We start from the raw sequence: 17,087 nt of genomic DNA, 5'->3' as shown, positions 1-17,087 counted from the left end.
CCAGAAATGTATGCCAGTCATAAAATATGTTTTCTTGTTCATATACCTATATGCCCCTTTCACACAGGCTGTCCGATCAGGTCTGCCTGTCAGTTTTTCAGGCAGACCTGATCACCCCTATGGAGTGACGGATGTCAGCAGTGACATGTCCACTGACACCCGCCGCTATCGGATCTAATCCTGTCTGCCAAATCCAGACGGATGATGGTCTTATTTTCCATCCGTCTGGCGGATCAGATTGAATATGATTGGGTGAAAACACATGGATCTGTTTTCACCAGATTTCCCCATAGGGGAGAGCTGGACAGGGTCCGTCCCAGCCGCTCTGCACAGTGAGCGGAAACAGACCTGTCATCTGCCTGCCCAGCAAGGATCAGCGGAGCGATTTCCCTGCTGAGGAACCGCCAGGCGTCTGTCGGGCAGAGGCTCCCGTGTGAAAGGGGCTTTTGGTTTCAGTGACAAAGTGTGAAGAAATAAAACTACAACCGCTTTTCAAACCAAAACTCGTGTTTTTTTTTTTTAAAGCTTGAAGTTTATTATACAAAAAAAACAGTAATCCTTTATATACACAATGGTCACACGAGTAATGTTTTTGTTCAACAAATTTTGTATTTGTTTAAAAAGGTAATTATGACAAACCTGGCTATTCCAGAAACAGAAGATGCTACTGGGATTTCCCATGTTCAGGAGTAATGTTTTATGTACAGTCTATCATCACTAAGATATAAAACTTCTCAGCTGTACATTCAGAACACCATGAACTGGATTTCCTCAGGCTCATATTTGCCTCTGAGACACTTTTCTTCCCCATACAAGTCAATGTGAATGCAAAAGCAATTCAAAGCACCTGATTCAGCAGATCATTTATATAGTGTTTTTTTTTTGTTTTTTTTTTTTTACTAATCAGATACAATACATTTTTCTTTCCTGAAAACAGTGTACAGATCTTTAAACCTAAGCAGGTTATAAACCATAAGATATTTTTTTTTCCCCATTCAGCCCTGTCTAATGGAGATGGCCAAACCTCTCCTGCTGGTTATTCTATTCTGACAGCCGGCACATGGTGCTGGCAGAAAACCTGAGCATCTCTGCAGTCCCCTCACAATCCACCCCCACCCCGAACAGGGGTGCCTACAATGATCAGCTTTTATTCAGCTTCATTGGTTTAAACCTTTTTTTATCCCAAAAGGGACAAACATGGTTGCTGTAACTGCTTAAAAGGTGTTACATCAGCTTGTTAGTCAAATCCATTTAAATCTGCTAGTCTAACACTACACTTCCCCCAGACTGATAATGCTGCAATCCAAAGATGTCTCTGTTGCACCTCCATCCAGAATGGAAACAGAGGCATTCTTGACAGTGTGTTACTTACTGGCTGAATCACCAGGTCAGAATAAAGGGGGAAAAGCCTAAAGATAGAAACCTAATGAAGCCACCACATCTGATTTTGTGGAATAGGAAGGAGATAATTGACTCTTCTGAAGCAGGGGACCAATTACAGGTGCAAGTGCTGTGACCCACCCCTCTCTTCTAGTGCAGTTGATAGTGGCACCCTGTCAGAATTTATCTTTCACTTTTACTCTGTTAATTAAAATGAAATCTGGTCTCTAGGGGACACTTCACTGCTTTTTACAAATCCTCATAAAACAATCCCATATTAAGGAAAAATTGCAAGGGCATAAATCATATAGCTGTCTTTTTTTTTCTCCTAGCAACCCTCACCTATGACACGCTCCGTTTTTCTGATGCACCAGACTTTCCAGAAACTGCCGAGCCAGTGTGGATACTTGGGAAGAACTACAGTGCATTGACAGGTATTGTAATTTAAAGCAAGCTTGGGTGATGCAAATGGAACCTTTCATTAACCCAGGTTACACATGATGTCCAGACATAAAGGTAGCTGAAGTAATCTATGCAAATCTTGTCCTGTAAGGATATCCTTGGGCCCCATCCCATCTTCCTCATGGTCCGTGGCCTTCACAATAACAGACCAATAAGAAAATGGAGAAAGCAATCCGTTTTTCCAACAACCTTCAAAGTTTGAAAATCTTCAGCTGCCTGTATCTCATGACTGTACTGACATGTGACTCATCATATGCTTAGTTTAACCACTTGCCTACCAGGCACTTTCACCCCCTTCCTGCCAGGCCAATTTTCAGCTTTCAGCACTCTTACACTTTGAATGACAATTGCGCGGTCATGCTACACTATACCCATATGAAATTTTTATCATTTTTTTTCACACAAATAGAGCTTTCTTTTGGTGGTATTTAATCACCTCTGGGTTTTTTTATTTCTTACAAAGAAAAAAAAGAGAAAATTTTGAAAAAAAAAAAAGTTTTCTTATTTTCTGCGAGTAAATTTTGAAAATAAATAAAATTTTCTCCTTCACTGATGGGCACTGATAGGTGGCACTGATGAGGAGGTACTAATATGCCGCACTGATGAGCACTGATAGGTGGCACTGAGAGGTGGCACTGAGGTGGCACTGCTGGGCACTGAGACATTACTGACGGGCAGCACTGATGGGCACTGAGAGGCGGCACTGCTAGGCACTGATGGGCGGCACTGATGAGCCCTGATGGGCATCACCATCAGTGCCCATAGTACTGCTAGTCAGTGCCCATCAGTGCCTAGATGAGCAGGCACTGATGGGCACTGACTGGTGGGCACTGATGGTGCAAACTTATTGTATTTTATTTACCTCTTGTGTAATCAGGGCACTGGTGATCAGTGTACTGATTACATTTTTCTGTGTCCCCTAACCGCTGATCGGCTCTGCTCTTCCTCACACGCAGTCTCTGTGTGAGGAAGGAGAGCTGGCGATGAGAGATGATCTCATATGTTTACATATGAGATCATCTCTCATTGCACGGTCCGATCACGTGGTAAATGGCCGCTGTGATTGGCCATTTACCACGATCTGTGATTGGCTGTGTCCAAGGGACACGGCCGACACAGATTTTCCCCGATGCACGCTCGCGGGAGCACGCGAGGAGCCTGTCACTGGGAGGCCGTATAAAGACGGCCTCCCGGAAATTAGAGCCCGCGCTGTAGCCGTCTTTCGGCTATAGCGCGGGCGGGAAGAAGTTAAATATAATTTGTGAAATTTACCATACCTCAATGTTCTCTACTATTTATAGTTTTCTACCCTCTGCTAAATTTTAATGTAGCCTCTACACCCATATACAAAAACATATTGAATTATCTTGATTAGGGTTTTCCACTTAAAACATAGTTCAAATTACATACAGCAGTGTCCAGTATAGCCATAATGCAGTTTATTTTTTCCCCCTGAGCATTTATCCTATACATCAGGGGTCCTCAAACTAAGGCCCTCCAGCTGTTGCCGAACTACACATCCCAGGAGGCATTGTAAAACTCTGGCAATCACAGATATGACTAGGCAGGTATGATGGGAATTGTAGTTCCTGAACAGCTGGAGGGCCATAGTTTGAAGACCCCTGCTATACATCCTTGTCCACAATGTCTCATCTCCAGTAACATAAGAGTCTGCCGCTAATTTTTTATAAACATGATTAACCCCTTCCTGCCTGCAGTCTGTATATTAACATTTCTTGGCGCAATATCCTGAAAATACATTCTCCCCTTTGAAAACTAGCAGCCGACACTTCTTGTGGCGGCTAATTCTCAATTACGGTTGCAGTGACCTCTGGGAAAACCACTAATGATTAGGAACCATTCAGAGTGTTTCCTGATCTTGTGATGGTCAGCTCTGACGTAGAGATCACATGCAGACTGAAAGTGTTTGTAAAGGCAAAAAGCTTTTTATCTTACTGCATTCTATGCATGCTATCTACTTGCAGTAAGATAACAAAAACATCTGCATGCAGCCCCCCTAAATACTTCTCTGAGCCCGATCTCGATCCGGCGATGTCCTCCAGAGCCGAGGCTCTCTCCCTCCTCATTGGTGCATGCACAGCAGCGGGAGCCATTGGTTCCTGCTGTTGTCAATCACAACCAGTGAGGAGGGAGCAGGGGAGGGGTTGAGTCCCGCTCTGCGAGTCTTATATATACACAGAGTGGGGCTCTGCAGCAAGCATGCATGAGTTCCCCCATGGCAAGTGGCTTGCTATGATGGCACTTGGTGGAGGGAAAAGAGCCAGGAGTGCCAGCAAGGGACCGAGTAGAGGAGGATTGGGGTTGCTCCGTGCCAAAGCTCTGCACAGAGCCGGTAAATATAATATTTTATTTTAATTAAAAAAAAAAAAAGGAAAGCCTGCAAATGAACATTGTCATCTTCACTTATCTGCAGTACTCTGTATATAATAGTTCAACTGTCAGAATAAATTAAATTATGTTTTTGCACATCCACTTACAGTATATTAAAACAGTGTTTTTATTTTTAACAAAACAATGTACTAAAAATCTTTCATGTCCTTTAAAAATATGTATAAAATGATTCAGTTGTGCAGCTTAGTCATGGGGGGGTATTTTTATTAGAATATTGAGTGAACGTTCTGTGAATCTTGTGTATCAATATTTATAAATGGAGCCAATAGAGTTAATTTTCAAGGGGAAACTCCATAAGGCGGCACGATGAGGTGCACTCTCGGGTGTGCAACCGATAGGCTGGGCTCGCAGGAAATGGGCAGAATAACATATTGCTGTTCTTCTCTGAAGAGAACGGCGTGTGCTTTCTTATCCCAGAGGAAAATGGGGTGGGGGGGGGGGGGGAGTAAAAAAAAAAAAAAGAAAAGATGGAGTTCTATTTTATGTTAACCAACACATGCTGACTTTACTAAATCTGGCCCTCTGGTTGGAAAAGGCCTGCAGAGAACAAAAATGCAATGTTTTGATTTTTATTATCAGGCTGTACGTGCTGATCTCATACATAGTGATGGGTAAATCTGGTATCCACTTAAAACAACTGCATTACACAAGAGACAATAGCGGAAGTCATGTGAAACTTGTGTACATAGTAATTCAGCACATCTTTTATCTAAGCAATATCTTATGTCTGAGGAGATAGCAGTCTTCCGTGCAGTTGAGGATGATAAAAATGAAATGATCTAAGCAGTCCAGTAATCGGTTTATGGATCTGCACTAACATGACATTGCTGAATCATCTGCCACAGTCCATGTTTTCCACCATAATCCCACAATTACCATCCAGTTCACAGAAAGGGTAGAATAGCTGTTTCACACTTAAAGGCTGAGTTAGTCTTTTCAAGAAGATAGCCTATGCAATCAAGGGACCCAGGTACATATAAAAAACACTGTGCAGCTTTGTAAAATGTTTATTATTTTATTGTCATATCTTAGGGCCATTTAGGTCCTCCTAACAGCCTGGCCAAAAAACTTCCACTAAGCAAAGCCCACATTCTGCCATGTTGCTTGGATGTGAAAACTGTTGGATGTTTGCTCCCAGCATTACAAGAGTGAAAATCAATGGTGTGGGTTGCTAACTGGCAGTTTTCAGCCAGACTTCTGGTGGGACCCAAATGGCCTACAGGTATGACAATAAACTTAATGAACATTTTACAAAGCTGCACATTTTTTTTTTTTTTCTTTTAGTATCTACTGTGGCCTCTTGACTGCATAGGCTATTTTCTGGAAAAGGTGAACTTAACCTGTAAGTATACTTGTCAGTGACATATACAAGAAGCATGTATTTTAATGATTGAGCCTAGTGATACAGGTCTCATGTCCCATATGCTGTAAGGGGATCATAGTAACCAATAGCAGTATTGCACTATTCTAAAAAAAAATTAGAGGAAAATGAAAGTATTTCATAATAAACATATTACATTTTTTCTCGACGACTCTAACCAGCATCTTATCTAATGATCCAATCTTATTAAAACAATAACTGTGGCGCTAAACCCTAATAAAATGTCCCAAGTGAATGAGCAAAAAGCAGTCCTTAAGGTATAACTCCACACTGAAGAAAGATGAAATAGCCTCAGAGCCGGAGAACCGCCACCAAAAGCACTCCAATCTCACCACTGCTTACCAAATGATGATGATCTCCATGACAGAGATCACATGAGCCCAAAAAACATGTGTTGGAACAGGAACTCCCACTCACTGGTCCCGGACTGGCAAGCTCAACAAATGGTGTGACATGGAATGAAAAGAGCAGGGACACTGACATAGCGCAGACTGCTAAAAATGTATTCCCACGTGTATTAAAATTACACTTACAGTGTTAAAAAGATGATCTCGCATCTCAAATTGGTGCAAATGGACCTCCTCTCTGTGTTCCTCGGCGTTCCTCGTTAGACAACCAAAAAGTTGGCCGCCACGTCTCCTCCACGCCACAGCACACGTCACCAAGAGCGCCACCCGACGCGTTTCGTCATCAAAAGACGTCGTCAAGGGGTCAACGATGTCTCTTGATGATGAAACGCGTCGGGTGGCGCTCTTGGTGACGCGTGGAGGAGATGTGGCGGCCATCTTTTTGGTTGTCTAACGAGGAACGCCGAGGAACACCGAGAGGAGGTCCATTTGCACCGATTTGAGATGCGAGATCATCTATTTAACACTGTAAGTGTAATTTTAATACATGTGGGAATACATTTTTAGCAGTCTGCGCTATGTCAGTGTCCCTGCTCTTTTCATTCCATATCACACCATTTGTTGAGCTTGCCAGTCCGGGACCAGTAAGTGGGAGTTCCTGTTCCAACACATGTTTTTTGGGCTCATGTGATCTCTGTCATGGGGATCATCATCATTTGGTAAGCAGTGGTGAGATTGGAGTGCTTTTGGTGGCGGTTCTCCGGCTCTGAGGCTATTTCATCTTTCTTCAGTGTGGAGTTATACCTTAAGGACTGCTTTTTGCTCATTCACTTGGGGCTTTTTTTTAGGGTTTAGCGCCACAGTTATTGTTTTATTCCTGTTTTAATCTGTAATTTTCCAGATTAGTGTGGCTGCTTCCTTTTTATGATATTATCGAGTATAATTTATTTATATATTTTTTAGCACAGCAATATTGTGTTTTTAATCCAATCTTATTGTTTGCTATATGCTGCTCAGGCACTTTTTAGTATTACAGTTTTCATACAGTAATTTGTATTTTTAAATTTGTAACTTTCAGAAAAGGAGGAGATTCTGAATGATGTTACATCGAGACTGTGGTTTACATACCGGAGGAACTTTCAACCAATAGGTAACAAGAGCTTTAGAATTAGATGTCAAAAAGTTAAGTTGGGAAGCTTAGAATTTGGTAAAGAATTATGCACAAGTATGTTATTTTTCACCCTGCCAGCGTTTGAAACATCATCTCAGTCTTCAAAGTAACATTGTTTTTCTTTGTATGAATAATCTGTCATGAAACAATCATGGATGCTTCCAATGGTGACTTTCCTTTTAAAGTGGTTGTAAACCCTTACATATACCTAGTGAAGTGACAAGCCTCAGGTGATGCAGAGATGAAACCAATCCTCCTATATAAGATGTACCTTTTTATCTACAGCCTCATAAAACACATGTATTAAAAGCCTTTTCTCAGCTTTTTAGATCTGATGCCACATACTTCACAGCATAGGTAAAAGAGCTCTTTGTAACCTGAGACCTGAATGGAGGTAACCGACAACCACACACACACTAATAGGGAAAAATGTAAAGCCAAGGCTGTCAGTCACCTTTAGTGTGCTTGGGGGAGAGGGGGTTGAGCTGTTTTCTTTAGATTGCTTGATGTCCAGTTAGGCTGTCAGAAGTGACTCCTACAGATAGCAAATTGAGATGAGTAAACAGAGGAAATGTATTAGTTGCTTTGGATCTAGGCAAGTACACACTATAGAGGGATATACTTTGTTCATTTTTTATTTAAGAACGCTAGTTCCCTGACTGTCAGGCTAATGTTATAGCTTTAGGACTATCTGAATTTCTGCCTTTAACGAGTATAGAGCTATTGAATTTTGACACTCATTTTGCATTGCTTGTTCTAGGTCTGTGATTCAAAATGTTCTGAAAATTCAAATGTTACACAACTTTATGTGTAACAAGTGTAAAAAATCTGGCGGGTTAAAACTCTCCCTTATTCTATCAAAAATGGGGGGGGGAATTTTGCCTATAGTTCTACATTAAGCAAAAGACAACTGGGCAGGACTGACCCCACTCGGTCCAAAAAAAGCTGTGTGTTATTCACCCATAACAAGATTTAGGAGCTAAATGCATTCTTACAGATCAGCAGGTATTTTCTGTTCTTGCTGTATCTTTAAGGGGATAGAGCGTGTGGAAATGTGCATGTACTGCATATGTTTGTAAGGCCCCTTTCACACAGGGAGTCCGCCGATCCCCCGCTGAGCAGGCGGATGGCAGCTGTGTCTCCGCGCTGTGTGCAGAGACACAGCTGTCAGGTCCCGCTGTTCTCTATGGGGGAATCTGATGGAAACTGACGTCTAGATTTGACGGATCAAATGTCAGCGGACATGTCTCCGCTGACATCCGATGCCCCATAGAGATGCATGGGGTGTCCGTTCAGATCCGCCAAAAAACTGACAGGCGGATCTGATCGGTCCGCCTGTGTGAAAGGGGCCTAAAGGGTCAGATTTATTTATTTATTTTTTTTTAAATCGCAAACGTGTCATACTGCTTGCTCTTGGTGCACTCGTGCATGCTCACTTCTGAGCCGCCTCTGTGTGTCAATGACCCACACAGAGCGCGTCTCAGCCCCACCCCCGCTCCCTCACTGGCTCTGGTTGACAGCAGCGAGAGCCAATGTCTCTCAGCCAATGTCTCTCAGCCAATGTCTCTCAGCCAATGTCTCTCAGCCAATGAGGAGGGGGAGACCCAGGAAAGCTTCTGCTCATGTGCACATCGCTGGTTTGGGCACAGGTGAGTATTGGGGGCAGGAGCTGCACACAGGTTTTTTACCTTCATGCATAGAATGTATGAAGGTAAAAACCCCCAGCCTTTAGAACCACTTTAACTCTGATGACCTGCAGGGGATTTTATAGCATCGCCTGTAAAAAATATATGATGCCAAAATTCATCTGCATTTTGCAGACGCCTGCAGGTTTAAAGCGTGACATATTGGACATCTCCTTTTGAGCAAAGTCCACTTTTATATATTACCAAAAATTGGTTAATGTATTGCATTTATGTGTCCTAAAATGAATCTTCATATATTTTGTACAGAAAGTTTGTGCTTGATAAAATTGTTGCAGCAATAACGTGTGACATAAAAACACATTTTCTTCTACAATGGGTCTGCTTTCAGAAAATATACACTTGTTGGATTTAACTAATCTTCAGACCTAAAATGATTTTTTGAAACGTGTGCAAAAAACATAAAGATGTGAAAGGGTTAGGGAAAGCTGTATTGTGAGAAATACAGGATTTAGGCTGCCAGTGGTGTCCTCCGCTTATAAAAATACTGTATACTTATGTGCTCATCCAAAAGCTTTAGTGCTTTCTCAGTTAACTAATGACTTGGGACAAGTATACAAATCAATTGGATGGCCTTGCTAAATGCTTGTCCTGGGTCACTGGCTGTGTAAGCCAGAGACAGTCAGATAAGCATCATTTTCAGACATAAGTCAGCAATGGCAACTTATAATTTTAGGATTTCGCTGTACAAATGTTTAGAAAGTTGGGGGAATAGTATTTTCTAAAACTGGCCATACATTCTACAACTTTCTTATTCTTATTTTAGATTTTCCTTCAAATATGTAGTGCAAGGGCCTACCTAATTGCATACAAATGTGAAAATGTTTAGGTTTTACCTCATATTATATGGTTTTGGTAAATCTAAAGGAAAATTGTATGATGTATGGCCAGTCTTAGTAATGCACAGCTATGTTTTACTGAAATTGTTCCTAGGACCAGTTTCCACTCTGCATCCTGGTGGGATCTGTTTTTTTGCAAACATGATGTTTGTCTTGGAGGATTTCAGGATTATACTGGAACTTTTCATCTAAACTGTCAATTTTTTTTTCTATATATTATTATTATTTTTTTTTTTAGGAGGAACTGGACCAACCTCTGACACCGGCTGGGGCTGTATGTTACGCTGTGGACAGATGATATTTGCGCATGCTGTGATGTGTAGGCATGTAGGAAGAGGTAACATATTTTGTGTTTTTGCTTCTTTAAAAAGGCACCCAGAAACAAAATTGTAATACATTGGCACTTACCAGTCCTTAGATGTGGTGGCTGCATTAGTTTTAACATTTTCAGAGTGCCTATTCTTTTAACCGAGTAACTCACCTTTTGTCATATGATGACAATGCCCACTCGCTGTATGTTATCTGTGTATGGTCAGTGTTTAGGACTGCACTACTGGACACCTACTCTTCTCTAAAACACAAAGAAGAGGGGTTCTGTAGTTTGCAGAGGGCTGTGAACCACACTGACTGATAACTGTGCATCCAAACACAACAATGCAGCTGACAAGATTTCTGGCAAGATTCTTTTTTTTGCACTTCACAAACAGATAAAACAAAATGCTTTCCATGGTATATTTTACAGACCAAAGGGAGCAAAAAAGAGAGTCAATGTTGGGATTTATATATGCATTTTTTTTTGGGCAACTGACCAGATCAGGATGACATCATTTATGGCACGTTTGTTCAAGGTCACTGACAGTACTGAAAACCAGAGGCCACCAGAAAACTATCAAGTTTAAAATTAAGTAAGAAATGGTTGGCCTTCCCCCGTATTTATCTCAGAACAGGTGTCCTGTGTCTTATGTCAGTAAGCTTTATTTAGGCCTTGTCCACACAAGTGCAAAAGCCCTCGTTCCAATCTATGCCACCCAGAATGGTGCAATTTAGGAAAAGGTTTCTGCACTACTTTATTGCGATTTACAGTGCGACTTGGCCCCTTATAATATGCAAAGTCACATCACATAATCGCACTAAAGTTGCATCGCAGTTGTGGGAACCAAGCCTTACTGTTTTATAACACATGATAATTAATATAACAGTAAGTTATTTTCTGCTGTAATTCCTAACAATCTTATGGATATGGTAACTAACAATCATCATAGCTTAGTGAATTAAGCCTGTTTATTTTCTGAACAGTGTTTATAGGGAAACATGGGTACTTTCCTTTTGATTCTAGATAGAAATTAACATCTGGTTTAACTAGACTTTTCTAGTATTACAATAGATCTACTCTGCAACCTCATGGAAACATAGACCATACTCAAAAGATAAAATATTTTATTTTTATCAGAACACTCTCAGGAAATAATACTTCAAGTGGAATTTACTGAAAAAATGAAAAACTTCTGACAGAGACCCTATTGGTCTCTTCTAACATATATATATATATATATATATATGCTTTTTCCTGCCTGTTAGCGTTTTGTGCTCTGTGCCATGATGATGTGACTCCTATGCACACGTACAGGAGTGATGTCATCATGTTATGGCCAATCAAGTGGCAAAAAGTTAGAACCTGGAAGAAAGACCAGCAGAAGAGGGCAGTGCCCTTAACCGTTAGGAGCGCTGACACCGCAGTACTGGAGAGGACCACTTGTCTAATAAGTCTGCCATAATGTGTTAATATGCTATGCATACATGTGGAGTTTTACTCCACTTTAAGGCTGGGTTCACATAAGTGCATCCGTGGGTTCGTGCCTGGGGTCCGGTGCCTGTCTGTTCACCAGTTTAGGTTCAATTAAGGTTTGAATTTTTGCCTGAATTCGCACATGAACTGGACCCAAAGACGCACAGGACCCTTCTGCAACCTGGACCGCGGCCCCCCCGGGGCCTGTGTGAACCAGCTCTATTGAGAGCCGGTCACACTCGCCTGTCATTCGAATTGCATGCAGGGAAACCCACTTCTCCTCCAGCAATGCAGTGTTCATGAGCTTGGGAAAATGTTTTAGCAGACTAGAGACAGCTGCAGGGGAGTGGAGGAAATGCCAACAACAGATGAGCCAAAAGAAGCCTATGAGTGACATCAAAATAGGTAAGTTTATTCTTTCTTAGACATTTTTAGGACTACAGTAGTTCGGTGATAGCCTGGAATTTTACCTCAGATTATCAGTTCTAATATGTAGGAAGGTTAACAAATTTATTTTCTATTGATATTTTTATTATTATTATTATTATGAATTTGTAAATCACATATTTAATACAGACTTCATTTGCATTTCTTGTTTCTCAGATTGGAGATGGAACAAACAGAAACCACAGGGGGAATACCTCAGTATCCTGACTGCTTTTCTAGACAAGAAAGATAGTTACTATTCTATACATCAGATTGGTGAGAAAACTGTTGGGGAGACATTGTTTTTTTGTTTTACTTTTTTTTTTTTTTTTTTTTTTTTTTTTTTTTTCATCCTGGCTACAATAATCAAATTTTGGTTGCTTTGAGAAAACTGTGCTCATTTCAGACATTTTCATCTTTAATTAGCATAGTAAGTTTGTTTATATACCCAACCCTGGCCAACTATTCCTGGGGTAAGAAACAGCTGGGGTTTTACAGCAAATCCTTTTTGTTCCCATAAAATCAGGTTGACACCAGTGTTTTCTGCAAAGCTCATAAGGATTCACACTTGGCCTATAGATGTTTACGTGTTTCTGTATAGAATATTTGTTATCTTTCCAAGGTGCAGGTTTCAGAGTTGTCATCCTTATCCTCAATTCATCAAATGGTGTGTCATTTGCCCAGATAAAGTATGTGCATATCAGGCAGGAGACATGTAATATACATGTGTTTGTTTAAAGTTAGTTAATCACCAAGAAGGAAATGCAGGATGAGAGCCCTACATTGAGCACCTTCAAAAACAGGCTAGCTATAACGACCATCATGTTAGTGATCTGGCAGGCACCCTTTAACCCTCCTCTTGTGTTAGGGTCAAAACGGACCCGTTTTCAGGTTTTGAATGTCTAGAAGTATCACATAAATTTGTTTATTGCATCAAGATTTTTTTACTTTGTCAGGAACCTCTATTTAAACAATGTACCGTATATACTCGAGTATAAGCTGACCCGAGTATAAGCCGAGACCCCTACTTTTACCACAAAAAGATGGGAAAAATCATTGACTCGAGTATAAGCCTAGGGTGAGAATGCAGGGCGGCGGGCATGGTACAGGAGAATGCAGGGTGACTGGCATGGTGCAGGAGAATGCAGGGTACTGGCATGGTGCAGGAGAATGCAGGGTACTGGCATGGTGCAGGAGAATGCAGGGTACTGGCATGGTGCAGGAGAATGCAGGGTACTGGCATGGTGCAGGAGAATGCAGGGCACTGGCATGGTGCAGGAGAATGCAGGGCACTGGCATGGTGCAGGAGAATGCAGGGCACTGGCATGGTACAAGAGGGTCCGGGGTTGTGGGCATACTACAGGAGATGCAGTGCTGTGGGCATGGTACATGTGGACCATGCCCGCAGCACTGCATCCCTCGTAGTGTGCCCGCAGCCCATGGCAGGTAGTGAAGCTGTTTCACTTACCTGTTCCAGAGGCGCCTTCATTTTAAAAATGGCGCCGCCCGGCGCCGACACGTCATTGCGCGCGCGCCGCCGCCGCTCGTATACTTTCGGCTATTCCCGGCCTCTCCCGAGCGGCGCCGGGAATAGCAGAAATTACACGAGCGGTGGCGGCGCGTGCGCGGTGACATGTATGCGACGGGCGGCGCCATTTTTAAACCTTAAACCCGTCGGAGCGGACAGGAAATTTATTTTTTTTTTTTTCCTTGACTCGAGTATAAGCCGAGGGGGACGTTTTCAGCACAAAAAAATGTGCTGAAAAACTCGGCTTATACTCGAGTATATACGGTAATAGAAAAATAATCCTTTTCACTAAATTATAAAATACTGTGGTGAAAATTAAGACGTTCATGGTGTTAGGGTCAATTCTGACCCAGTTATAATATAGAATTTTAGGACACTAATAAGTTCCAAAACTGAAATCATAAACACTCTCTCTGCTTAGTAACACTGACAGCCAATCCCCTCTCAACCCTGTGAGCTGTAGTTAGGGAGGGGCCTATCTCTTTTCCTGCTTGTCTGCTTCTCTAAATAAAGTGAAGAAACATAGGACCAATAAATTTCAGAGTTGCTGACTTTATTTTACCATTTTTTTCAATTTGACAATGAGAGGTATGCTATCAAAAGAAAGGTCTAGGGGTCACACCAAAAATATTAAAACCAATCTTTTCAAGGATAAAGAAGCCTAACAAGGTAACCAAGAGGTAAGAAACAAATTTGATGATAAATAATTATTCAGAGGGTATTTTATGGCTGATTTAAAACACAGGTCAAAACTGACCCTAACATCATGGATAGTAACGGAATTCTAACATAAGAGGAGGGTTAAAACTCAGGTATGCCTTTTATTGTTATGGATGCACAAACCAGTTATTTCTCTGTATATCCCCTTACTTTAAGGGAGTTAGAGAATCTCAAATGTTTCCTTGAATGGGCAGTAACTGGGTCTCTTGATAGGCCACCATCCACTGATATTTGCCTTCCCCCCCCCACACTCCTCTACCACTCTGTTTGCCTGCTGTAGCCCTGAATCTGATCCTTGAGTGGTAGACTTGCACCGTAGAGAGAGATCAGTAAGAATCCCACAGCTAAAAATAATTTTATATGTGAGGAAGAAGACCTGTAAAAGTAATGAGTATATAGCTGCCTCCTGTCCATATGTCATTACAAACTATACACAGAAAAGTCTTCATTTTTTTAACTTACAATAACTCAATTTTTTTTATTTTATACTAAGCATGTCATGCTTACATGTATGTCTCAGAAAAACTATTGTTTCCTTTTTTTTGTATTTTTTTTTTTTTTTTCCATATATTTACATGAAAATACCGATCCATGCACAGGCTGTTTTGAATTCTATGAAAGTGTGAGATTCAAATGGCCTTTGGTGTAACTGCATAGTACTTATTAAATAGTTTAAACATGCTGTCAATTTACGGAAACCGCTGGATGTTATTATGTAACTGGAGAGAATACTTTGGAACTACTTTAACACCTCCTGCTCTCCTCTTCGCTATAACGTAAATGGTAGGAGTAATGTAGAATAGAATATTGGCACAATTGTTAAAGCATATCCAAATTTGACAATGAAAAATGGTACATATTGCAGATTACCAGTCATTAGATGTGGCAGCTGTAATACCTTTCTTTATTTTCACATTGTGATACTGCCAGTAACATTATACCTGTCCTAGGGTGACAACAGTCACTTGGTGTACTATATTTAGGTTTGAGCAGCATTTTTACCTCAGGACAGGACTGCAGAACACCTTCCCCTTTCCTCCATAACATAGTGGGAGGTTCTCTGCAGTCCACAGAGCTGTACTAGTCTGCGCTTATAACAGTCCTTGAGATGAAACTCAATAGAACACAAGACAACATTGGAGTTAGAACAGGATCAACAGGTATTCTTTACAGTTATTGAACAGATATAATTAAACATATTCAAAAGGGAGCAAGTAAGAGTTAATTTTTTGTGTTTGCATACATATTCTTAACTGTTGTGAAACAGGTGACCTTGAGTCTGAATATTGGATTATGGCTCTTCATGCCAGTAAATGTGTGCTTGGTGTTACAGCTCAAATGGGAGTGGGCGAAGGGAAGTACATCGGACAGTGGTATGGCCCAAACACAGTGGCACAAGTGTTAAGGTTTGTTTGAGCCATTTTTCATACCATTTATCTAAATTATTCTTCTTCGTTTCTAGTTTTTGTAGTTATGCTTGCTTACTTTTTTACTGCAGAAAGCTCACTGCCTTTGACCAGTGGAGTTCAATAGCTGTTCACATCGCCATGGATAACACAGTTGTCACTGAGGAAATAAGTGAGTATGAAAAAAAACATTAAAGCCCAACTCGAGGAAAATATTTTTTTTAGTTTTCGATTAAGCAATGAAGGATAGATTTGTATTGACCATGTTGGGGAGATTTTTCTTGACTTCCTGTCAGCGGTGTCACATGGGGAGTCTATAGCTCTGTGTAAGCTATGACTCCGGTGACTCGTAGCTTAAAGAGATTGTAAAGGCAGAAGGTGTGTTTTTTTTTTTTATCTTTATGCATTAAGATAAAAAAAAAACTTTTGTGTGCATCAGCCCCCTCAGCCACGCTAAAACTTACCTGAGCCCGTCTTTATCCAGAGATGGTGATGTTGCAGGAGTGTCTAAGCTGCCCGGGACTCCCCTCATTGGTTGAGACAGCAGTGCGATTGGCTCCCACTGCGGTTAGTCAAAATCATTCAGCCAATCAGGAGAGAGGGAGCCGGCCAGAGTGTGGCTCTGTGTCTGAATGGACAAAGGGAGCTGTGACTCGGCTTGGGTGCTCCCGTAGCAAGCTGCTTGTTGCGGGGGCACTCAACAGGAGGGAGGGGCCAGGAGAGCCGAAGATGGACCCGAGAAGAGGAGGATCTGGGCTGCTCTGTGCAAAACCAACTGCACAGAGGTGGTAAGTATAATATGTTTGTTATTTAAGTGAACTTTTTTGCTTTGCCTTGCGTGGGCAAAGCACCACTTCCCTTTTGAGGACCAGTAATCGGACATTCAGGCATAGATGCTGCTCTTCATTACTATTCCTGCTTTCCTAATGTCTTATTGGGCTGTGTGTGTATAAACACTGTGTCCACAATTATTAGGCAAGTTGTATTTTTGAGGATTAATTTATTATTGAACAATTACATTACGCTTGGTCAATCCAAATTTTAATAAAACTCAAACCTGAATATTTAAGAAAGTAAAAGTGAGGTTTTGGCTTTCTTAGGAGAATATCTGTGTGCAGAATTATTGGGCAGCTATTAGTGTGCAGAATTATTATGCAACTAAATGAAAAACTAAAATTTTCCCATCTCACTTATTTATTTTCATATTAAAATTTATAAATAAACCTTTCTGGCTTTAAAAAAAATAAAAAAAAATCAGTGACCAATAAAGCCACCCTTATTTTTAATAACAGTCATAAGCCTTTCATTCATGTAATCTGTCAGTTTCTTGATCTGTTGACAATCAACTTTTTGTGCAGCAGCAGCCACACAGACACTGTTCAGAGAGGTGTACTGTTTTCCTTCACCGTAAATTTCCAATTTAAGAACCGCCTGCAAATTCTCAATAGGGTTTAGGTCAGGTAAGGAAGGGGGCCAAATCCTTATTCATTCATCTTTAAGGCCTTTACTGGCCAACCACGCAGGGG

At 41.1% G+C, this 17,087-nt stretch overlaps 1 protein-coding gene across 2 annotated transcripts in view; it reads left to right on the top strand.

Moving 5' to 3' along the window:
* The window catches only part of ATG4B (autophagy related 4B cysteine peptidase), a 93,386-nt gene that overhangs the window by 59,773 nt on the left and 16,526 nt on the right, over positions 1-17,087 (top strand). Inside the window, exons 2-7 of one of the 2 annotated variants that reach the window (XM_082250064.1) lie at positions 1,713-1,814; positions 7,061-7,132; positions 9,934-10,032; positions 12,085-12,183; positions 15,489-15,561; positions 15,654-15,733. In XM_082250064.1, the coding sequence (XP_082106190.1) occupies positions 1,713-1,814; positions 7,061-7,132; positions 9,934-10,032; positions 12,085-12,183; positions 15,489-15,561; positions 15,654-15,733 (525 nt within the window). Of the gene's footprint in view, positions 1-1,712; positions 1,815-7,060; positions 7,133-9,932; positions 10,033-12,084; positions 12,184-15,488; positions 15,562-15,653; positions 15,734-17,087 lie in introns of both variants that reach the window. The other variant, XM_082250065.1, reaches the window with a different exon arrangement.

The sequence above is a fragment of the Pelophylax lessonae genome (genome assembly GCF_965119305.1).
Source record: "Pelophylax lessonae genome assembly, chromosome: 3".
NCBI classification, from domain to species: Eukaryota; Metazoa; Chordata; class Amphibia; order Anura; family Ranidae; genus Pelophylax; species Pelophylax lessonae.
This window is presented reverse-complemented; position numbering and strand designations above follow the sequence as displayed.